Here is a 25,003-nt window from a genome sequence, read left to right as displayed (position 1 = left end):
CTATGATGTGCAAGTTTTTTGTTCCCTCTGTTGTCCTTTGCCTATTCAGCCTTATTTCCTGTGGCCTTGAAATATTGTTGCAATCTTTTACGCTCTCAGCATGTTGAGGGTTTGAAGTCACCTCTGCTTTGCACAGAATTGTCTGCTCCCCTCTGTTCTCTGTTTTTCCCCTGTCCTTTGATTTTTTTTTTCCCAAGTTCAATTTTCCTCTTTTGTCTGTTCCTCGAAATAGCGGTTGTGCAGTGCTTGTCAATACAAGTCACACTGTCGCATGAGATAGTCAACACAATCAAGGCAGCAAACAAATCAACATAAGGTCTGTTAGACTGTGGGGACTCAGGAATAACAATGCAAAGTGTGTCTTAAAATTCTGTTGTGTCAAAGCATTACTGAATCAAATATCAGTATTTAAGCAACAGCATGCTTTGTTCATTTGCATAACCTGAAAATGAGCAGTAAATCCTTAAAGCAGAGATGCAAATTTCCAATAATTGTTTAACAGATAATTGGCAGCATTAACTATCAATAATTGATTTTTCATTTAAATTAATTAAAGATATTGGATTTTTTTTCACATGCTGATAAAACTGCTTTTAGTCACTGACATCTGTTTTCTGCAAAATTAGCTCAGTTACATTAGATATTTGAAAAACAGATAAAGAAAACAGTAGATTACTGATTTATATAGTGGTGTAGCAGATCACAATATTCATCAAAGGTCAGTGCACACAGTATAATGTAGAAGAATATGGGATGCTATTAAAACTGCAAACTTCAGATATGAAAAAATTTATGAAATGTCGAGCCTACAAGTAGAAACATGAAGCCAAAGATTACTGAATTTCTCCACATGACAAACCCACTCATTGCTACAGCGTAGGACCGACTTGTCTCGCTTTTCTCTACATGACTGTTGTCTGAGGACCAAAAGAAAAGCTTGGGATCGGAAAGTGCGGGGCATCCATCTGTGTTCCACACTGAGCAAAGGAGGACAAACACAAAGGAGGGATTGAAGGGTACAGATGTAAATAGCAAGCGAGAGAAACAACAAGATGGTTGATACAATGTTGTGGCCCTTAAAGTCTGGCTGGCCGTGGGAGACAGTAACACTTCTGTCAGAGTAAGGAGGAGGGCGAAGCTGCCAGGGCCTGGCCACCAAAACATTAGCGATGCAGTTTGGAGGGAGAGGAATCATGTGAGGAGCACTGGGGAGGTCAGAGACAGTGAGAGGACAGGAGACAACTTTGTGACACTGGATTGAACAGAGCAGTGACGAGCAGTGGACTGAGAGAAAAGCATGAGAAAGAGCTTGTTTAAAATTCGTATGATTGGTGATTCAGAGCCTTCAAATGTCTTCAGTGAGCTGTGTTTTTACGACGCGATAAATAAAAGTTGTGGCAGATAATAAAGCAGGAGTAGGACGACATTCATGTGAGAACTGAGGGAAGATGGAAGGAGAATCAAGAGTATCTTGTAACTACCAGTAGGAGATCAATTCTTCATCATTCAGCAAAGAGGCGTCCTGCTGTGGAAAGATGGGTACCTGCTGCAGCTGTGACCCCACGCGGGAGGCCGGTCACGAACTGGTTTCCATCAAACGTCACGCCGTCTGGTCAAGGGCGGCTAAGGTAGTCAGTAACCTTGACGACCATGAGTTCTCCACATGGGATCTCACGTGTGATGAAAGGTAAGACCGTCATTAGATATCCTTCCTTAACGCAACACAGCTAAACACTGACCTCCATACAGGTGTTTGATCACCTATTGATTTTCTTTCTAGTGTTTTCTGTGCTGTACCTGAGGAGCATGAAGTAAATTATGGTTCATTAGCATCTAGAAAAGCACAGTTCCCATTGGTATGGTGCATCGCCCTGCTGGCACACGATAAAAACGAGTTGTGTGTGGTGTAGTTTGTCAGTTTTATGGGATTGTAATGCAGTAGAAAAGTACATAAAGACATAAAAGTAGATGTACACACAAGCAAGTTATGAGTGTGTCTGTGAGTAAGCTTTATGTACACAACTGAAGACACACATACACGCATCCAGAAACATACACACACTAAGGTGTGGCTTTGTCTGACACGGCGGGCCTTTACTGTAAACACACACACAGACACTTTCATGGCTGAATGTGAGCGTGAGATTCATTCAGCTTGACAAGAAGTGTATGACAGCTTTAGTGGCAGCTCAGCACTTTCCTTAGCCTCACTCAGCTGCTCAGACCATAAACAAGGTGGATTGCTGCCTGCTGTGGGACAAGGACAAGGCTGAGGAAACAGGGATGACAAAGGACGATGTATTGTCCTAGAAATTATTGACCATAACATTATTATTCTCTCATTGTCTTGCAGACTTTTGACTTTATTACGCCACCCATACCAAACCTGTCACCAGTTTGGCACAAAGCCAAGCGTTCTTTGTACTGAATTGTGCTTCACTGTTTTCTGCATTAGATGCCCAGATACAAGTTTAGGTTTAAGAAAAATATCTTGACTGGATGGACTCTGCATGTACCCCAAGAAACTATTTGAATTTAAAAACACCTATGTATGATTTTGCATCCTATCTGAGTTCCACTGTTTCACATTTAGAAAGCTGAACATGGTAAATATGCAGGCTATCCTTAGAGGGTAAATATGTCAGTTGGCTTGATGACCCAGGTTGAGTGTGAGCTTTATTTATTCTTAATCAAACACAGTGGCTGGGAATGAAAGTGGTAGAGTGCTCATGCTGTGTGGCACACAGCAGCAAGAAGTGTTTTCTTTTATCCAGGTATGAAAGGTAGATTATTGGAAATTCTCTCTAAGTAAAACATGCTGCAGCGTGGATGGTGGTTCATTATTCAAAAACAAAAACCTATTGCCAAATAAAAATATTTTATTAAATGTACTTTGAATCTAAAAAGATACAAATTGTTCAATGTGGATATTTTGTAATGTGTCCAATTATGCTATTACAGATCAAATCACTGTTTACTTCATGGTGTGACAATGCAGAAAATACAGTTAGGTAAGACTCTGGTCGTCGTTTTGAATCTCTGCTGGGGCCTTTCAGTGTGGAGTTTTTTTTTTTTTTTGTGCCTGTGTGGGTTTTCTCCAGATGTTACAGCTTCCTCCCACAGTCCAACGACGTGCTTAGATTAACTGATGATTCTAAGGTGGCCGTAGGTGTGAGTGTAGGCCCTGCAATGGACTATAAACCTGTCCAAGGTGTCAGCCTTTCACCCTGTATAAGCTTGGATAGGCTCCAAGCTCTTCAGAATTCAGGAGTATTTAGATAGAGACTTGGTTGAGGGAAAATTTCTGGTTTGGATTAAATTCAGGCACAAACTTGAGAAAAGGGGATGTTTAGATAAAACGATAACTAATTTGCATTTGATTTTAATTTTTTTGTTGTTGTTGCATTGTTTCAAAAGTTTGCTTGAAATTTGCTCAATTATACGAAAAGGTAATTGAACAGCTGTTTTCATGGTTACAATAATAATTGACGTGAAGTTTAGGAAATTAAATGAAAAATTGTAAGCTTTAATAAATATTTTTATCGGCTATTTGTAAAGTGTTCTGTGTTACCCAGCCAGTGCATGTTTTTACCAGTGAAGCTGTGATTTCATGACATGCAAAAGCAGACTTTCTGTGCAGAAAAGAGACATTTCCCAGGTCTTTTCAAGAATACTCAGGTTATACTGTAGGCATTCTGATGATAAACCTATCCACACAACTCACAACATGAGCAGCATATAGCACATCTGCAAGCGCATTTTTCTTTTTGCAATAAAAAAATGTGCTCGACTTCAGTTATATGCCAGACACTGCTCTTTATTTTTTTTATTTCAGATTTTTTTCCTGAAATTGCATGAATGCACAAATATTAGAGTATAAACTGTATGTGAATCAGCAGCACTAAGTGTATTATCAAACTGCTACCGCTGACACCACAGAACAAGATGGTTTCATGTTTGACATTGGCAACACTTTGTTCTCTGTGCGATTCTTCCTGCACCGGTAGTCTCTGAAAGCATCTAACGCTGTCAGCTTAAATGTCTGTTATGAGCAGAGGGCTGTTGCTTTTGTGTCTGGAGATGTAGTCAATTATTCAGGAGGCTAATTTATCTGCTTTATCTGACGCTTTTGATTACTACTGCATAATCAAAATGGCAAAATAGGAGAAACTTGCTTTTTGATTTCTCACATTCTTCCACCTTTGGTGCCCTTCAATAAAGCTTTCTTACTCACCCACGGTAGTAATATTGATCTAATCACAGCAGTAATGGGAAACAGTTGTCACCAAGGCTCCCTGAAGGGTTTAACCTGGTTTGATGTCAGATTTGTTTGTGCAGTGTTTGAACAAAGTCCCTACTGTGATCTGTCTCATGTGTGGGTGCTCGTAAAATCCTGTGGAAGATGAAGACTAAGCAGAAAACAGATTAAGAAAAAGAAATGAATGCTTGTACGTGGTGGCTAACAGTTTTACGTGCTTTAGACTCAGTTAAAAGTAATGACGGACATGTGGTTTTTGACCTTCTATTAACTATGATTTAGTTTTTCAGGCTTTGTGTCTAAAAAGTTAATGCTGCTTCTTGATGTTCTGTATGCTTCTGAGAACTAACAGCAGCTGGTTACAGTAAAACAGTATAAACTATAGTATTAAGTACAACTTTTTCTGATGCCTTTCTCAAGTCCTGGCAGTTGATCTGATATGTACAGTTGCCTTCAAGTCTTTCTTATGCTAGCAATCACATTCTGACATCCACAAGTGTATTTTTTTGAGGTTCAACTATTACAGTTGTGTTGGACTTCCCTGACAATTTCTATGTATCGTTATAGGCCTAAAAATGTCCTGTCCTATGGCTCTAGGGATGCTCAATTTTTGTACAGAAATGCAAAGTTCCCAAACATTCAATCCCTGTGAGTCTGTCGACCCTCTGACACAGCACCACCATGCAATTATTATCTCTGGATTTAAAAGATGTAATGATACACAGTTTGGTATTAACCTTGATGTTGGCTCAGTATGTTTTCAGTACAGCAGAGAAAACAACAGAAATGCTTCAAACATTTATTTTGTCAGGTATTTTTTTTTTTGAAAAATGTCAAGTTTTAACAGTGGCATATTCATGACTCAAATGCTGGCATTTTATCATTAAGAAAAAAGGAATAACTACAGTAAATGACTCAGATATAATTATTGCTCCATTGTAAGACTCTGATCTGTATATTTTCAAGTGTAAAATAAAAAAAAAAGTCCCTTCAGACAAGTACAGCATTTACACATTCAACTGTAAATTAGCAGTCAGCTGTGCAAGTTCAACCTCTAGCTATTCTCTGGATAAGTGTTTGCATTACACGGTGTACTGAACCAATTAAGTGTCAAACAAACGGTCCCTCTATGATTTGTAATCATTGTGATCTCTTCAGGTTTTTCCTTTAGCACCACCATCAGGTCAGAATTTAAATTTGTCCATTATTTTGATTTTGCAATGAATGCTATTCCCATCAGCCCCAGTTGTGCTTTTTATTTTTTGCTACTTGGCAAATGTTAGCATGCTGATCATATTAAAGATTATTATACCTGTTGAGCATCTGCATTTTCTGTGTTGTCACTGTGGGCGTGCTGACATGCTGATGTCAGTATTTGGGTCATTGTACCGCTGTGCCGAGGTACAGATGCACAGAGCTGCCAGCAGTGGCTTTAAACACTCTTTTTACTTCTTGCTAAGAAGGAAAATAAAACACTAAAGCAATTGCATTCTAATGTTCTGTTTGTTTGGTGGGACTCTGTCTTAGCACATATGTTGTTGCCTTTACTTTATGAACTTATCCTGTATTTGGTCATAGAAGGCAAACACTCTGGTCCTGATGTAGCTTTTAAAGTTAAGAGTTGTATGCCTTATTTACTAGTACATTTGCATCCAAATCTTTCTTTCCATATGCAAAAATGTCAGTTACTACCACACAGGTGGTTTTAATTCAGAAGATGGCAGATGCTGAAAAGGAGCCTGTGTTGCTCTGTTTGATATTTGAATTACCTGTCAGTTATTAAAGGTTGCATACTGGCAGTTTGATGCTGTTTTTTTTCAGTTCCACTCTTAGTGCAGTATTGGTAAAGAATAAAATGTTTTTTAACGTGGTTTGCAAACCCCCAAAAAGCTGCCCGTGTACTGTATGTCGTGCAAAGTAGTCTGCCAGGCTACTGGGATACGTTCAGTCACACATTTCTGTCAGTGTCTTCCCCTGACAGACTGTCTACTCATTGCCCTGCCTGTTTGGTATTCAGATAGTGATTCAGCTCTTTGGTTGCCGCCAAGCACTATGTGTTTGACTGAATCAGGTTCCCAGTAAAAATCAGTCCATTAGGAAAACGACTGCTTTCGTCCTGTCCCCTGAGGTATTGTAATGAAAAACTGCACACTGTGGCAGGAGCACGTTAGACAGGAAAGTCTCCTTTTTTTTTTTTTTTTTTTTTTTTTAAACAATTTTGTTGGATTCATCAATAGAACTGAATCATTATCCCCCCCTGCCCACATTAAGGGGATTTTCTGATCCTCAGTAATATCAAAAACTATGCACAGTGAAATAGTAAAAAAAAAAAAAAGTTTATACTGATACATTTGGGTTTGGATTTTTCCAGTAATGCTTTGGGGATGAAAAATATAATGTTGCCATTGAATCACTCTCTTAGCTGTGGGCAACACCGTCAACCTATATCTATATATCTATATCTATATATATTTTACATTTTGTTAAGTTGGCAACAGTAAAATTATGCTGAAATAACCATTATCAGCTCCCGGACAGACAGTGGATTCCTTTACAACTCAAAAAATCTTAGAAACACAATGATTTCCAGACAAGTGCCCAGACAAGGAACATGTTTTTTTCCATGATTTCCAAATCAAGTTTTGGACTTTTATTCTGACGTCAAGGACACTGAACACAACAGTATTGTTAGGAAGTGTGTGCCTCACTGAATCTAATAATATGTCTAAGTGTTCACGTTTCAGTGAGTTGTGATGTAGAGGAGGAGTACAGCTTCTGAGGCAAAGTGCCTAATAGCCCTCATGAGCAGTGTGTCACAACCACTGCTGCAGCTCTAATTGTGGGCCATTTTCTCCTCGTGCAGTGCCTTTGCCTCATGTCTGCCCACCCTCCCTGCAGCTCCCTCACAACCTCTTAAGGAGGCAGTATGAAAATCTGTGAGGTGTCAGAAACAGAATTATCAACATTTCATTTATTTCTACTGTATTTTAGCACTGACATAGAACTGTTCAGTTGTAAACATGATGAATGCTTTTGTCTGAATTGAGTTTATGTCTGAATTTCACAGTGGAGTCTGTAAAAGAATAAATGATTGATTTATTTTAAGATGGACGAGATATGACCTTTAAAATATAGCTGCACGCAGCAGTGATTATGGCCAGGTAGAGTCAGATTTGAACTATTAGCATTTGTTGACCTCTGTGAGCACCTGAAACATACCACATGCATGAAGTGCCTCCTTGTTGGAAAGCAGGACTTGACCACCTGGGGTTCCAACCTTGGACCCTTGTATCCTCAGAGAAGATGACTTACTGTCTGCACCACTGGGGAGACAGGGTTTTCCACACACCTTACAATAGGGAAAATGAAATAGTGGAAAAGGCACACATTGCTTAGCTCGGCTGAGGTTTGATCAAATGTACTAATTGCAGTAACACACTGAATGTCAATGTTATTTGACATTTCTGAACACATTTTAAAACATATCTAATATCTGAAGAAACATTTTGGCAGCATTTCAGTCATGATTTGTGGAGATCTTAATGTTTTTAATTAAAAAAAATCTACCGTCAGTGATACTTGAATTGAATTGTAGCGGTTAAGCAAACTTGTTACACATGAGTGTATGTGGTGAAGAAAAATCAGCTCTGTAGAAAGAACAGGTGATTTTTTTTTTTTTTTAAAGAACCTTTATATAAACTGTCTAGACATTTAGATTTGTTGTAATAAGTCATGTCCATTTTAATGAATCGATAGCAAATGTTATGCATCAATCAGCAAAGTTTGTAGATGAGCTGGGTTATGTGGCAGGACAGTGGTCCTAAGCACTTTACTTATGAATGACTAAAAGCAAATTAAATAAGTTTATGAGTAGCCTCGGTGATATTAGAACATAAACCCCATTTAAATGCTGAAGTAGGACCTGAGAAGAGCAGTTCATGCTCACAAACCTTCTAATGTAGCTGCACTAAAGCAGCTCTGCAGAGAAGAGGGAAGCAAAATCCCACCACAGCAATGTCACAGACTGGTCTCCAGTTATAAGAAATATTTGGTTTTTGTCAACAGTGTGGATCAACAATGTATTGAGTCCAGGGAGGCAATACTTTTTTTTACATCAGTGGTTTGAGGAATTGGATAAGCTTTTTGATTTAATAAATGCAATTATAATTTAAATGTTGCATTTTGTGTTTTCGAGTTTTTGATTGTCTTTGTTTTATGTTTGATTTTATTTCTTTGACAGTCTGGCACAGTTTAGTCTGAGATATACACAAAAGCAGAAGAAATCCGGAGAGGGTTCAGTATATTTTACCAGCATTGCGTTTGCATTTAGTCCAATCATTGGCATTTTGAATAGAAACTGCAGATATTTTTTTTTCTGTGCTCTTGAAGGCATTTAAAGTGATGAACTAAGACCTCTCCACTTCTCCAGTTGTCCTTCTTCAATTTTCTGCGATTAAAAGTCAATTATTGACCTTCACAGTATGACCATATGACATTTCCAAACAATGGGATGGCGATGACAAAAAGATGAGCATGTGGAGAATTTCCCCATTTTTCCTCAAAGCAAAAGCCCTAGCTTAGCCTAAATGCTACTGAAAACAGTCCCAGCCTTTGTTCAGGCGTAATTCTCCCTGCCTTCTCTGACTGCATTACAGTTTGAATGCCTCATTACAACAGCCACCACCCAAAACAGTCTCATTATAGTGCACACTGAGTGGTGGTTAAAAAATAACACCACTTAACAGATGCTAGGTGCTTTTTAATCAGCAGAAACCGCAAGCATTCATATGAGATTCCTCTAAACTGCCAACAGACAGGTATGCATTTTTCACTTTTAGAGTTGTTTTGGAATACTTTTGTTCATTGCAGACATTGAATGTGTCCTGCTTTGTGTTTTTTTTTTTTACCTCCACCATCATGTTCTGTTAGTCTACTGATGGTGCCCCTGTATATCTGTCCCTCTCTGACCTCTTCAGTGACATGTTTTCACACTCAAGTGGAAACGGTAAAGCTTCACCTTGAATTTCCTTTCGTGTCGCCACCACCAGCGATGGACTGACAGTGAGCTCTTCTCCTCCTCTTGGCAGTAACTGTTGGGGCTTTCACTGTCAAGGCCTTTGAAGGCTTACTCAAAGGGTCACTTTTGGGTGTGGAGTTTGAGCCACCTCATTGCTCAGTGACAGAGAAGCAGCAGGAGACAGGTCATTACCATTTCAATCAGAAGCCCAAGTGAATCCAGTTCAGAAACCAGGATAAAGGAGATGCATACAATATAATATCTGATAGTATGTGTTCACAGGCAAAGCTAATGGAATGCAATTTATATCACTTTGAACTGCTCTTATCTAAAGCAGATCAAATACACTGTAAGGCATGATTTTCAGTTATGACTGCAGAGTCAATAAGCATTGTGAGAGCTAATTAATCTTCATTTTTTTGTTTATTTCCCTCTATCGGCCTACAGAGATAATATTCAGTATACAATCATTGGTAATATTTAGAGAAGCTGTGGTGGTGTTCCTAATTTAGAAAGCCTGATATGAATGTCTTCTTCCTATTAAGGAAGAAGATATTCATATGATTCTTTATAGGTGCTGCTAAAAATTAGCTCAGCAAAGACTAGTGCAATGGAATAAGATTCACTTAGTTTAATTTAAATAATATCTCCAGAATTACAAGTAGTAGAGTTAAATTGCTCCTGCAGTATGAATGGAATTACTATGCAAGCCAGGTGTTGGCAAAAATATTTTTTCAGAATTGGCACTATGCTGAGTGGAAGGGATTTTTTTCCTCCACGATATGATCAAATTGGAGGTAACAGAGCGGTGAAATGAGGGGAATAAAATGATTTAGGAGGCATGGGGTGATGTGAGATGCTTGAAGAGGTGCTTGAAGAGAGGTGGAAGATAGAAATTGACTATGCTGCTCCGTCTTCAGCACAACTAAAGGGGTGCAGATATATACAAGTCCAAACCAGCAAATATCTGATAGAGATGTATGATCCTGACAGTACTGTTATTAAAAACCATACTGAACTGATTCGGCCCTCGTTGTCATCCATGGCACAGAAACTCAGCAAATCTGTTTCCTCAACTTCACTACCATACTGCAAGCAGCAAGCCCTAAAAAAGAAATGTTAGTTGCTGCTTTTACAAAATAAGAGTAGTTTCATCAAGGGCTGCACAACTTAGGCAGTTTCCTTGACTGGTATTTGGCCGTGCTAATGATGAATTTATTTAACCATGTAGTCATTACAGGCATACAAAACACATGAAGAATAGATTCAGTTAAACATTTTAGAGGATCTGTTTCAGCAAACCTATTGAGGTAAAATTTGTATTTATTGTCATTTTGTGTTGGATTTGAAAAGGCCATGGCGATTGCTCCCTTTGGGTGGCTGCCTCAAGTGAAGGAGTTAATGTATTCCTGGATCTTATTCACAAATGACAGAAAATGGCATATGAGATGGATAAAGGGTATATTGTGGATGTTGTACCCGACATTCGTGATGAAGATGAGCCAGAAGCCAAAGCACTCAATTTACTAGTCAACCTATGTTTCAACCCTCCCTTATTATCTTGAGCTCGTTGTAGCTCAGCCTTGGAGATTGGGTGAGGAGCTCGGACATCACTGAGAAGCTTGGAGTCACTGCTCTTTCGCATCGAATGTAGCAAGCTGAGGTGGTTCGGGCATCTGATTAGGATGCCTCCTTTCTGTGTACATCCAACTGTGAGGAGACCCTGGGGTAGACTGAACTCACTGGACTGATTTCATATCTCTCCTGGCCTGAGAACACCTTGGGACCCCCAGGAGGAGCTGGAATGTGTTGCTGGGAAGAGAGATGACTAGAATATCCTGCATAGCCTGCTGCCACTTCATTCAAAAAAGTGGAAGAAAGTGGAAGATAGTGGATGGATGGACAGATGGATGAATGGATTTGAAGATGTCAGACTTTGGCACATGCAGATGGTAGTTTTAAAAAAGAAATTCTGGCAGATGACAGTATTCCACAAGCAAACAATGCAAGTAAGGATTTGCCTCTCTAGTTTTATTCATTGATGTGGCACATAATTAAGTAGTACACTGCCTGGCCAAAAAAAAGTCACCACCTGGATTTAACTAAGCAAATAGTTAAAAGCCTTCCATTGGATAATGACTGCAGTGATGAATACGTTTCAGCTGGCAACAACTTATTTAACCCTAGCTGATACAGTGAGGAGCTTCTCATTTCTTAAACAACCCTGTTGGAAGACATATCCTGTGGTCATGGAAAGGATGTTAATCTGTTTCAGAATGGTCAAATTATTGGCCTGCATCAAGCAAAGAAAACAGCTAAGGAGATTTCTGAAACTACTAAAATCAGGTCAAGAACCGTCTAACGCATTATTAAAACCTGAAGAATAGGGAACCGTTATCTTCGAAGAACAAATGTGGTTGGTCATGTGGTCTGATGAGTCCAGATTTACCCTGTCCCAAAGGGATGGGCGCATCACAGTAAGACGAGAGGTGGATGAAGTGACTCATTATGCCTAGTGTCTACAAGCCTGTGGGGGTTAGGATTATGATCTGGGATTGGTCAGATTCAGCAATGTTATGTTCCCAAACAATGAAGTCAGCTGACTACCTGAATATACTGAATGACCAGGTCTTTCCATCAATGGAAATTTTCTTCCCTGATGGCACAGGCATATTCCAAGATGACGATGCCAGGATTCATGGGGCTCACATTGTGAATGAGTGGATCGGGGAGCATGAGACATCATTTTTACACATGGATTGGCCTCCACAGCGTCCAGACCTCAGCCCCACCGAGAATCTTTGGGATGTGCTGGAGAAGCAGTCTGGCTCTCCCATATTCAATATAAAATCTCGGTGAAAAATTAAAGCATCTCTGGACATAAATAAATGCTGTGACATTGCAGAAGCTTTTCAAAACGCTGCCACAGCGAATGTGTGCCATATTCAAATCTAAAGGCAGTCCAACAAAATTTTAAAGTGTGCGACTTTTTTTTTGGCTGGACAGTGTATTTAGAGTATGTATAATATTTCACGTGTCTGTTAACAAAGCTGGCAAGGGGTGTAGTTGGGTTTTACTTTGTGTCTGGCACAGCAGGTGCCTACAAGTTCTGGAGTTTGAGTCCAATGACCAGAGTCTTGTTAAGTTACACTATTCTCATTTTTGAAACAAAATTCTTTGTTTTTTTTGTGGTCAGTTTGACAACAGGTTTAGTATTGTAGCTCCAGGAATGTCCTGAAGAGATGAGGTGTTCGGCACCTTGAGATCTGATTAGGATGTAGTGTTTCCCGCCTGTCATTTCACATGCAATCAGTCAAACAGCCAGTTTTCAGAGAAAACAAAATGGTCTTGACTGAGAGCAGGTCAGCTCGGTTCAGCTTTTTTTTAGCTGTGCTGCTCAAGTGTCTCTGTGTAATGAGAAATTTGAAGTAAAATATTTTTTGAGTGGGAAAAAATGAATTCTACCAGCCTGTCTGTGAGGCTATAAAAAATGCCCGACCTGAGCCCCTTAGAAGTCAGAGAAATGAGCTTAGGTGCTTTGATTTACAAAGAGGCGAGTCATGCTGCTTCTTTCCTTTGTGTGTTAAGTTCTCTGTGGAAAAAAGAGCAGTGTCTTTTTTGAAGTGAAGTGTTGTACTATATGTTAGACTGGATAAATAAGATGGGCAGTAGCCTGCTATTGTAGCTTAGGATAGTCTATACCTAATAAAATAAGCCTTTTCAAGTGTTCGCATATGTTCTTGCAATTACAATGTCAGTGATGAAATTACCCTGTATCTGTTCAGGCTGATATGCTGCTGTTTATATTCTCTTTCTCTCATGGATCTCATTACTATTTATTGCTGCAATAGCTCGATGTTCTCAACAGGATCATTACAGTTTCATTCTGTGTTTGAGGATTATGCATGCCTTGAATACCAATAGGGCTTTTTGATGTGTATATTTGAGTCAAGAGCTTGTAGTTAGCTCTGCCATTCAGAAATAATGTAGTTACCGAAACATTAGGTCACTGGACACAAGCTGAGCTACATTTCCTTTTAACATAGGACAGAACATTAGACACAGTAGCAGACTTTTAGGGTGGGTTTACACGTGTTAACAAGCTGGTGAAAGTTTTCAATGGAAGCTTTTAATTTTACCCGCTACTCTAGTCAGCTGTACTATAGCTAATTAATGTTAATCCACAGGAGGTGACTCTGTTCATTGCATGAATGTTACATTGCAAAGACATGATCAGTGTTATTCACTTCACCTGTCAGTGGATTTAATTTTTTGTAAGCAAAAATGTCTAAAAATAAGTCCTTGTTAGCAGTATAGTTAAGGTTCATGACCGATAAGTAGGAGATAGAGAACAATGTCAGCCTTTTTATGTACATCATGTTACTGTTCTAAATGTCTAAAAGTTGCTTACCCCATCAGTCTGTGAAGCTTGTATTAACTCATCAGTCATATATGACCTAAGAGCAGGTTTCTGTTTTCATATTTGAACTATGTAACTACATTCAAATGTTATTTTAGTTTTTAGTAAAAGTATGAAAGTTAATGAATACCATATACAACTAATTGATAATGTTCTTTCTGAAAATTAGCAATCTTGATTGTGAATTTGTTATTTTTATTTAAGATTATGATTTAGACTGGCAATACTTATGGAATTTTACATTAATGAAAATAACTACAATCATATTGGATTAAAAACACATATTGATATAGAAATGCTTTGCCCATTTGACTCCTTTTTTTGCGAACATCCCATAAATGAGATGTGGAGATTTCTCATTTCTTCCTAATATTGTTCCACTGTATGATTTGATAATGCAAACAGATGGGCCTTTGGCTGCCTCAATCTCTGTTAGACTCCTGTTGTTTAGCACTAAAGCATGACATTCTAATCAGATACAAGAAGATGAAAATTAAATCCATATCTTTTGAAGAAACTGTCTTTGCTTTTTCTTTTAACTGTGGATCGGATCCAGTGTATAAAAGATTTCTTCTAATTGTAGTGTCAGATTCTAGCTTGTGAGATGGAGAGATGCAAGGCCTCAAGGCATGATGAAAGGGAAGAACTCAGAGGAAGTGTATTAATAGTAGGACAGCGCTGTGTGCATGTGTGTGTGCGTGTGCGTGTGTGTGTGCGTGTGTGTGTGCGTGTGTGTGTGTGTGCATGTGTGTGTGTGTGTGCGTGTGTGTGTGCGCGTGTGTGTGTGTGCGTGTGTGTGTGTGTGTGTGTGTGTGTGTGTGTGTGTGTGCGCGTGTGTGTGTGTGTGCGTGTCGCTGAAGATTGAAGAATCTGGATCAAAAGATCCCCAGGGATATTGATGCACACACAAGTTATTGCATCATCCAAGCTCACAAAGCTTTTCCCAAGACGGTTTAGCACGTTCTTGAATTATATGAAGCACATAATAGTATATCCACAAGCATTTTTAACTCAGCCCCTTCATACACAGATATATCGGCATGCAAATCTCCTGTTTGTATGGAGTCCTAAAAACTGTTTTTTTTTTCATTCAGAGACGTGCAACTCTCCCTGTTAGCCGATTCTTCAAGCGTTTGTTTCTCATTTCAGAATAAGAGAAAGTATGCGTGGGAGAAAATGTCAAAAAAGGCCCAAATTAAACTTGCATTGTCAACTTTTTAAGATGGCAGTGGGAGTAATTGTGTAAATTTTGCAGAGCCTAAGTAAAATTTCATATTCTGAGCCTTCTGAGCTGCTTTGTGGGGACAGTAGTGAAGAGATTTACTGAGAGCATATCTTATAGGTAGAATACTCGCTACAGTTTTGTCTTTGCGTTTGTTGCGTGGATTTGTCGCTTCGACATGGCTTTCTGTGATTTATATACAGAGGCATTTTTGAGATGAAAATGTCAGGTCTATGAGGTTTGGCTTCCACAACACAGAATGAGTTATCGAGTTAGATTTACCAATAGAAATCACAGGTCACTGATCAATGCTACTGACCAATACCCAAGTTTACTATGTTTGTGCTTTTGGCAGTTTGCACAAAAGATGTAAAGAGTGCAGGTGAGTGTTGTTTTTAAGGATTATCAGAAATATGGGCTCAGCTGTGACCTTGACAACAGGCGTAAGGAGGGGGCGGTTTGTTAGGAGATTGTGTGTGTGTTTGTGGGCATTTTAAAGCGAGTGGCAGGGTTTAGGCTGTAAAAGCCAGATAAGCCGAACCACAGGCCCAATCGCACTCCTGCTATCTCACCCACTGACATAATGATTCAACACAGCTGTCAACTGCCTGCAAGACGGCATCTGCTATATGTGTGTATCCTATAGATTTCTATATTTGCCTGCTCTAGTGAGGCACTGGTTTGTGTTTATGTGCTCGTGCATATATGCATGAATGTGTAAACTTGATGCCTTATTATGTTGGCGTTACATCTGTGCATCAGTGAGGCTGCGCAGAGCATGAGCATCACCTCTCGTGTTTGTGTGGGAGGATAGACGGAAAGAGGTGAAGTCAGTCCACCTGTCTCTTCAAACAAGGAGAGCAAAGAGAGAGACAGAGAAGGACGAAGAAAAGGAAGAAACAGGGTCCCCTGTGTTTCCCTACCCTGATTAGATAGTGCTGGAATCAAATTTTACAACGAAAACAAGCAGCAGGAGACGAGCAGGTCCACCTCCTTCCCTCGAATCCCCTTTCTTCCTTCTACCTTCCTTCCCTCCTCCTTTCTTCTCCTCCCTCCCTGCATCCCACTCTCCATTACTGTCCCGCCTTTCCTACCTTTTTTCCCCCTCTTTTTTCACAGCATAGAGACATGATGTAACCAGCTAATTACACACACATGATGATGTTCCTTCAGGCTGTGTGAATACATTTATACCAGAATGATGTCAGAGGTCACCAGGTCGTAATCGTAAATCAGCCGATTATTGGCAAGGCTGACTATTTGATCCAATATTAAGCATTTTTCACATTAAAGGTAGCATTATTATTATTGTTTTTTAAAGCTGATTCCTGACAAAATAGATTAAATTGAATTGTGCTACTTTGACTCTCATGCAGCTTTCTCTATCTGTAGTCAATCTGTGGGCAACATCCTGCTCACAGCACTGTCTGATTGGTTACATGTCACAAGTAACCTATAAACACTGAAGGATAAATGTTGAAAAGACTCTTTGCATTTGTAAAACATCAATAAACAAAAGCATTTTAGTGTGAGAGTCTTTGTTGGAGTTGGTGTTATTCTAAATTTTGACACCAAATTTTTTATTTTTACTGCAAATGTATGTTAGCTGTAAATATCAACTGTTGGTCTCCTTGATCACTAATAATCTTATTGTTATCAGACCTGAAAACCCCATATCAATAGACCCCTACCCTGCACATCAGTATTTGCCAGACTGTGTCTGATTTAGTGTAGTTTCCAGGCTTTAACCGTCTTTTACTGATACCAGTGTCACTAATCAAAACATTTTAAAATTAGAAGTGTGTATAGCTTATGACACAGAAAAACTGATCAGCATGTTGTTCACGCCACTGTTCCTTTATTGGATTCAAAGTTCTGTGAAATATCTCAAGTGAAAGCTTCAAAATTAACAGTACATTGCAAGTCAACATCTTTCTGTTGCAAAATTATGCTAATTTGTGATTGAACACTTGATAGCAGTGAAAGTTTGTTCAGTGTGTGATGGATGCTATTACCAAACATGACCAAATGCTGGTGCTGGTGTTTTTCTATGACTAGAAACTGTTTCTTGCAAATGTGAATACCACAGGCTTCTAACACGAGCCATTAGGCTGAGGGATTTTCACTTCACACAGGACAGTGATGCAAGATGATAGTAAGAGCGTCAAAGCATGGCTGTAAGATTTCATAAATTAATGTGTATGCATGCTTTAAAGGCAAAAACACTAACTTTTCCATGTATCATCTGATATAAGAGCTCAAGTCATGCTTCTGCACCCGTTAACAACTTTCATCATCAAATTATCAGGGTTTAGAAGTGAGAATCCCTCTGGTGAATATGAGGGAAAACAAATATTCATGAGGGAATCCAGTGGCTTCACGGTTTTAGCTTTTCAAGCCACTGCCTTCCTTTGCAATCCCCCTTTCTATATCAGATTACATGTCTGGCACTTTGACCTGCAGTGAGTGAAACTGTCATTTTGCCAGCCTCGCGGCTGTGTCACCAGCTTTTCCCCAGGTGCAGTGGAGTCGTCCTTGCAGCAGGGTCATGGCAGTGCTCTGCTTTGTAGGGCACTGGAGTAGTCCACCTCTCCGGGGAGACAGCACATCTCTGTTTAGCTCCACAGGGGTGACCTCTCACCTGCAGGCTTCATGTGCTGATTGGGAGGTTTGAGTCTGGTTGTGGACTGCTGTGAATAACCTGCTGTCGATTACAACAAACTGCCTGTGTCCACCTTTATCTCTCATTTCTGTTTTTCTATCTGGCTTTTCCAGTTTTTGCTTTCTATAACTTCTTTCACTTGTCCCAGCAGATTAAATGGACTTGATAATATTATTTGTACAAATAATTAGGTGAACTGAGCAGTTTACTTTCAGGACTGAATATGATTATCATGGCAATGTAACAATTGTAAAACAAATGTATTTTATGCACATAGATACACTGATGGAGCCTCAACACAAAAACCACTCCCAAATGAAGTAAATATACATTAGAAGTAATGGCCTATCAATACTGAAGGATAAACGCTTAGAAGTTGTCTTTCAATAAAACATATGGAAAATGTAAATAAACAAAGGCACTGCAATAAAGTTTAATGTTGAAGATTGTGTTATTCTAAAATTTGAGACCATGATTGTCATTTTGACCGTACATGTACTGGTTCCAAATATCTGTTGTTGGGTCCGTGATTTTTAATAATCAGTCCCAGGCTTGAAAGCACCATATCGGTTGACCTCAAGACTACCACTTCATGGCAGCAATATTCCCCAATGACTGTAGTCTCTTTCAGCAGGAGAATGTTTCCTGCTACACTGCAGACATCGTTTAGGAATGTTTTGAGGAACATGACCAAGAGTCCAAGGTGTTGAGTTCTTCGAGCTCCAGTCCTTTTCTAGGATCTGCTGGAGTGTCAGATCCATTGACACTTCACCTCACAATGTCCAGGACTTAAAGAAGGTGCCTGATACCACAGGACACCTACGGAGGTCTTTGGAGTCAATGCTTCAGTGGGTTAGAGCTGTTTTAGCAGCAAAAGTGTGACTGACACAGCGTCAAGCAGGTGGTTATAAAGACTCATCTGTGTGTCAAGATATGGGAAATCCTTTACAATAGGGATTTTTTTTTTTTGGAAAGATCTGCTTGTCACTGGTATGATACCTGAAGAGTAGGATCCCAACTTTGTTTCAGATCAGATTTTAATCATTTTAAAATGATAGCTACAGCTGCCAAACCTGTCCGTACAGGACATGAAGCATATTTAGCTAAGCTAACCTCAGTTTACAAAACCAGTTTATTCTATGAGCTTTACTGTGATAACAGCCACAATTGAATCTACACACAGTTTCCTGGCAAAGGTTAGCTCAGGTGTTCAAATGGGTGTACACAGATTTGCTTTCAGGTCTTAAGTTACACTCTAACTCACATTTTTTTGTGTGCATGTAAACAGTTTCACGGTCTGCCCCTCTTCCCTCTCTATAACGTTACCTCCTGTCCTCTGTCTCTCTCTCTCTGTCTCTCTGTCTCTCTCAGCGATGTGTATCCTGCCAGATGAGCACGAGGCAGGAAAAGGAATGCAGCTCCATTCTGTTTACCTCTTCCTCGTTCTCTCGCTCTCTCACTCCTGATAGATTCACACTCTCTCTCACTGCCACATCCTGCCTCTCTCTCTCCTTCTCCCTCTCTCCCTCTCTCTCTCTCTCCCTCTCTCTCCCTCTCTCTCTCTGAGTATGCTCAGTCATTCAGCTCCGTGCACTGCTGTTGTTTCGTGAGGCTGGAGAGCCAGTGGGGAGCCTGTGATTGGGGGAATACACACTTGTGTCTGCACCAGAGACAAACTAGATACAGTGGAGGGACGCTGGGACTCTGGATTTTAACCTGCTCATAACAAGAAGAGATGGATTTGTGGCACCTGTGAACTTCGGAGAGAATGCACTGCACGTGTCAACGATATAAACTGCTCCTATTTGGCATCAGGACTGCTGGAGAAATGGAGGTCTCTGAAATCTGCTGTTTATCTTGAGCACTGTTTGATTTAGATCTGCGCCTGAGAGGTCGACAACTCTGGTGGTACGTGCCAAATCATTATGATGTAAATGGTGACACATGATTTCTCGCATGATTTAATGGGAAACAAGATACAGCTGAGCAAGGTTAACCACAAAAACATCTGTTATACCTGATTACACCTGAGACGTGAGGGAAAATGCCTGGCTCAAGGCAGGATTAAAGGAGTAACCTGTGATGTCAGACTTCACCTGGGGCAATCGTCTCAGAATCTGCCAAGTAGTTGTGTTGTCGAGGGGGGAGGGGGGAGCGGCGGGAGCAGACTTCATTTCCAGGTGTGTAAACCGCACCAGACTTGACTCACCTGACATCAGCTCATCTCTGTTTGGGCTCAGCTGCTCAACTCATTTTCTCACCTCATCTTCTGAGTAATCCCAGCTCTCAATCGCCGCCCCTCGTTCTCTCCCCATGGAGCCACTCAAAAGACGAGAGAAGCGACGCTGATTAATGTGACTCCTAGCAGCCTGACTCTCATCCCGCAGTTTTAGAAACAAGAAAAGAGAAGGAAACCGCTGTGGCACTTGTGAACTGTCATCACACGCAACAAGAGAAGCACCATGTGGAATCAGTCCGGATACTGCAATCACATCCCTCACCCTGGGTATCCCTTCTACCATGCACCCTGCAGGTACGATATCACCACCCCAATGGGTATCTCAACTCTGCTTCTGCTTTCCTTTGCAGTTATACCGCTCTGTAACTTGTTAAAGTCGCCTGCTTCTTGAAGTGAGGACTTGCGTCTCATTCATTATATCATATTCTGTGTATTCCCTTGTATGGTGTCCCCCAGGGGACATTGCTTGAACCGCTGTTTTATGCATTCTGGAAAATTGGTTTTCTCATTAGAAACAATTGCTGACTTAATAAGTTTAATGGTTGTAGATTGCATTAGGGGCTTTGTTATTTTCTAAAGCAGTTTGTTGCCAAACTGGTTTGCCTGGAATGTTGTTCTAACATAACAAGGAAACTGGTTTTGCCTGTACACAATAATAGAAGTTTTAGATTGGTTGGTCATTGTGACAATAGTTGAAGATGATGGTGCTATTTTGAAGCACTGAGCTTATTATGTTGCCTAAATTCACTGCGGAACCAGCCATGTTGAGCTTTTTAGCCACAGTGTATGTGAATGAATCACTATGACCAGTGTTCTCTCTTAAAAACACAGGATTCACACAGTGATTACATAAGATTTTACTGGTCCGCTTCCATTATGCCCCCCTGCCCTTCCCGCAGCTGGAATGACATCATTACATTTATCACTAGGTTTCAGATGTGACCGACTCTCAAATGAACACCATCAATCCTCATTCCCTGAGGGGAGAACAGACCCCTGCCTACACCTCTTTTTCTGTCCGATACTGTAATAGTCTCTAACCTCCAAAGACTGCTGGAGCCTAACCACCAGAATACTGATTCACCACAACTTGTTATCTATAAAAATCCCTGTGTGGTTGAGTAGAAGGAGAAGATATTTTAAAAATGATAAATGATACATATACTAGCTGTATTTCTGTGCAGGTGTGAATGTAGGCAAGTGTAAATGCGTAATGAAAGCGATGTGCTCGTGCATATATATTTCTTGTCTTTATTCATGTTGAGCTTATAGTTTATGGGAAATTGTCAGTGTTGGTTCAGCAGCTGCAGGAGTGGTAGGGGTGGTCTGCACCGGGGGGCAGAGGGATTTAGCTGATGAGTGAGTCATACCTCAGACCACTGGGCAGGTCAATGACCTGTCAGATCATCCAGCTCATGGCAAAGAGAGAGAGAGAGGGAGAGTACACAGAATCCAGGAAATAGCCCTGAGCTCCAAAACAAACTCACCATCGTTATTCACTCCCACTCTGCTCTGTTATGGTGAAGTACTTGCTCACATTCTGAATACTTCACCTGTAGCCTTATCACCTCATGTATTAGAGTTACATTTGACATTTTGCTGCATAAATGCAATGTCTGACATGCTTAAGATGCAGCACAAACAAGTGGGACAGCTGCAGGCAATAAACTACTTACTCAGTTTTATTTCTCCTTTTCACTGCCTATATTTCTTCAAACATCAGCCTCATTGTTGCTATACAACACCATTTGGATCGCGTTTCAATTTTTAATTCTCTTTTTCAACATCTAGTCCTCTGAGGGATTTCCTGTTCACCTGAAAATGCCTGTATATTGGATTAACCACCGAGTCAAAAATTAAATACCTATTTCACACTATAAAAATTCAAAAAAAGAAGAAAAAGAAATCATATTTTTGCAGCTACCAAAAAGTACTGTAAAAATAAAGGGAATTAACAGTCATACATACAATCATTTTCCACAATTAGAATTGAGTCTATCTTTGGCTTTTCATGGATCTAAAAAATATGTTAAAATTGTTCGAATAAATAAGTACAAATTCTATAAAATTACTTTGTTTTTTTAAATTGTAAAGGGGACATTTTTTAGGCTACAAGGAAGAGTACTGAAATTTCGTATTTGTTTTTCTTAGAGGAAGAAGTGATAAGCTGTCACTATTGTATTTGTCACTCCAACAAAAGTAAGTTCTTTTTATGAGCCTTTCCCCAGACCGTCAAACCTCTGCTGTTGCATTCATATTGCTTCTTTAACAATATTTTCTAAACAGTAAAGATAATAATATTGGACGGGTGAAACAGAAGTGTTGACAGTGTAATGAAGTTTGTTTCATAAACTTAGTAAAAGTTCAGTGATCCCTTGCTGAGGCTGCTCTGTAGTTAATGATTCCCTCACCTGTCAACAGACGAGTCATGGACACTGCTAGCCTCCTCCCACATTCCCTTGCTTAATCCAATGTGTTCAACATTCAAATGACAAGGTGTTCATTCGCTGTCTGAGGAAGTCTTTAGCCCGACTCCGCTGTTTGGTCCGCTAATCCAGCATAAGCCATCAGCGTCAGTCAACCGCGGAGGCTTGAGGTGAGCGTGAAAGCTTAATGAGGACCCATGTGTGATTGTCAGAGTATTGATTGCATTTGTGTATGTGTGTATTGCATGGAGGGCTGGTAATTGATTCGTGTGTTGTGTTTTCTGAGTGGGTGTATCTGCTGTGTGTGACCTACTGCTGCAAGGTGCTGATAGGCAGGACATTTTGACGAGTGTGAGAAATTGTACAGTGTGAGGCCATGTCAGAAATGCACAGGTTAGAGAACATTTGTTTGAGTAGCATCACAGTTTGAGTTTGCAGAGTATTTGTTGGGTAGAAGTAGAAAACATGCAAGAGAGTGATGGGGTGTGACAGGTGACAAAGGTCATGGCACTGATTCTCACTCACGACTCTGCATGTGTAGAGTTACCCAGACACAAGAGGTATGTACTTGTGTGCACTTAACCTGCATGTGAGGACTTTACTTTGTGTATACTGTTGTGTGTGTGTGTGCATGTGTGTGTCTCTACAGGGCTGTCAGGCTCACAACGGCTCAGAGATGTAAATGGATTTGGGCTGGTGGCCCAGCAGGGGGTGAATGGAGCAGATTGTCTGAAAGCCTTTGCCTCAGCTCTGCATACTTAGATACACACACACACACACACACACACACACACACACACACACACACACATGCTTGTTCTTACACCTGTACATACATGCAGAGTCATTTCATAACACAACTTCCAACAACTCATAATTGACTCCAGTTTAACCTCAGAGCGACCCTTAACCTCTCTCAGATATTTAAATGGCAAAGTGTGTGTGATCATCCTCTAATCTCTAAACGTGGAATGAATAATGTGTCATAAATGAAACTCAGCAAGAAGATAATCTATTACAGTGGTGCTATCCTCTGTCATCTTTAGTTTAGCTGATGAAACTAATTTACATAAAAGGATTTCTTGTCGGTGAAGGAATGAGGATGAGCTTTTAGTGTTAAACTTCATCTGAAAGCAGAGCAGCAATAACTGAGGAGATTGTGATCCCACAGCTAAAGGACAGGAAACTATAATGGAGTAAGAAGCTGTAAGGTGAGTATGTAGCAAAGAATCTACTGTGTAGGCAAGGCCAGAGGCAAAAAAAAAAACAGTTCATAAAATATCTTGTGATGAGACTAATGCCTCTGATTATCCCCTTCTTTACATTTTTACTTTGTAAAATGCCAGATATTATTTCATGAATCCAACTGCTCTTTTGACAGGCCATTGTGTCACACAGTAGTTGACTGAAATAATGCTGCTCTTTCAATTCTGAGCAAGTAAGATGGTACATTTATTAAGAAAACAACTGAGTACGTAGCCTCAAGTATTGGCTCAAAGCATCCAGGCACTAGAATATGCCAACTTCATATTTTCAACCAGCATAAACTGAGAAAAAGACAACTACGAGAATATGACCTTGCCTCTAGCTTCCACTCCCAGGAAAGAAAATAAATCTTCAATGTTTAAATAAAACAAAAATCTGATCAAATGTGCACAAAAATTGTCTCATCACCCTGGAACACACACACACACACACACGCACACGCACACACACACACACACACACACACACACACACACACACACACACACACACTTGAATGCCTTTTGTATTCTTTGGTATTATTGAAACAGAGACCTGCTCAGGCAAAGTGCAAAGAAAAAGGCTGAGTACTGTAAGCATCTGACTGAGCATCTCATCCCTGAATCTCCAGGAGGATCTGTCATTCAGTCACTGGCTTTCCTCTCCTCTGGAGTGTTGACACACTGCTGCGGCTGGACGTTTGATGCGACTGACACTTTGACAAAATGAATTCCCTGCTAGTCTCTCTGGGAGAGCACCCTTATGTCACAAAGTGCTGGGCGGTCACAGCAGCAGACTTGGCTGGGACTCCACTAAAGAGAGAGAGAGCTGTCATTGCTGTGGTTTCTTTGACATTGTGGTTTGTTTGTGGCAGAGATGATGCGGTAAAAGGATTGTGGGTTAACTGGTGATGCCAGCTATTTTTCACAGAAAAGGCAGACACCACAGGAAAGCAGTAATTCTGATTTCAAATGTGAGTAGGAAAACAAAAGTGACAATCCAGCTGTCAAAAAACTGTAACAGGATCTTACATATTGTGCAGACGAGACAGCAAGATCAGAGTGGTGTGTTGCAATCTGTCAAAAGGTGGCAAATTGCTCGTCTTTTATTGGAGAATCTGATTGTATTATTTTTCAATGAGAAAAGACACAAAAGTACATCACCAGAAATAATTTCAACAGCAACTTTGAGAAACTTGACAAAAGGTCCTATGTGCAAGAATGAAGCAATTTCTACAACTGGACCTGAATATCCGAATATTTGGTGGTATCCAAATATTTATTTTGAGATCTGAATACTCGGATTTCCCCCCTCCCCGTCGGACGATGTCATGCGAGCGGTATTCGATCTGTGACATCGTATACGATCTAAACCGAATTTTCGGATATTCGTCATTAATCGGGGCTGAATATCCAGACCCCAGAAATTGCTATTTGGGCCAGCCCTAGTAATTTCCATGTATTAATTGCTTTTTATTGCCCATGTCTGTACAGATTTTAATGTAGCTTTAAAAA

At 40.1% G+C, this 25,003-nt stretch overlaps 1 protein-coding gene across 15 annotated transcripts in view; it reads left to right on the top strand.

The window, feature by feature from the left end:
* The window catches only part of LOC111577803 (pleckstrin homology domain-containing family A member 7-like), a 157,757-nt gene that overhangs the window by 20,497 nt on the left and 112,257 nt on the right, over positions 1-25,003 (top strand). The window contains exon 1 of one of the 15 annotated variants that reach the window (XM_055009085.1): positions 1,200-1,687. The exons of 12 other annotated variants lie outside the window; for them this stretch is intronic. In XM_055009085.1, coding sequence (XP_054865060.1) covers positions 1,536-1,687 — 152 coding nt within the window. In that variant the 5' untranslated portion in view covers positions 1,200-1,535. Of the gene's footprint in view, positions 1-1,199; positions 1,688-19,079; positions 20,113-22,303; positions 22,415-25,003 lie in introns of those variants that run through there. 2 more of the 15 variants (XM_055009090.1, XM_055009093.1) reach the window with 2 other exon arrangements.

This window comes from Amphiprion ocellaris, chromosome 3 (assembly GCF_022539595.1).
Source record: "Amphiprion ocellaris isolate individual 3 ecotype Okinawa chromosome 3, ASM2253959v1, whole genome shotgun sequence".
NCBI lineage: Eukaryota > Metazoa > Chordata > Actinopteri > Pomacentridae > Amphiprion > Amphiprion ocellaris.
The sequence above is the reverse complement of the archived record's forward strand: the minus strand, read 5'-3'. Positions and strand labels throughout refer to the sequence as shown.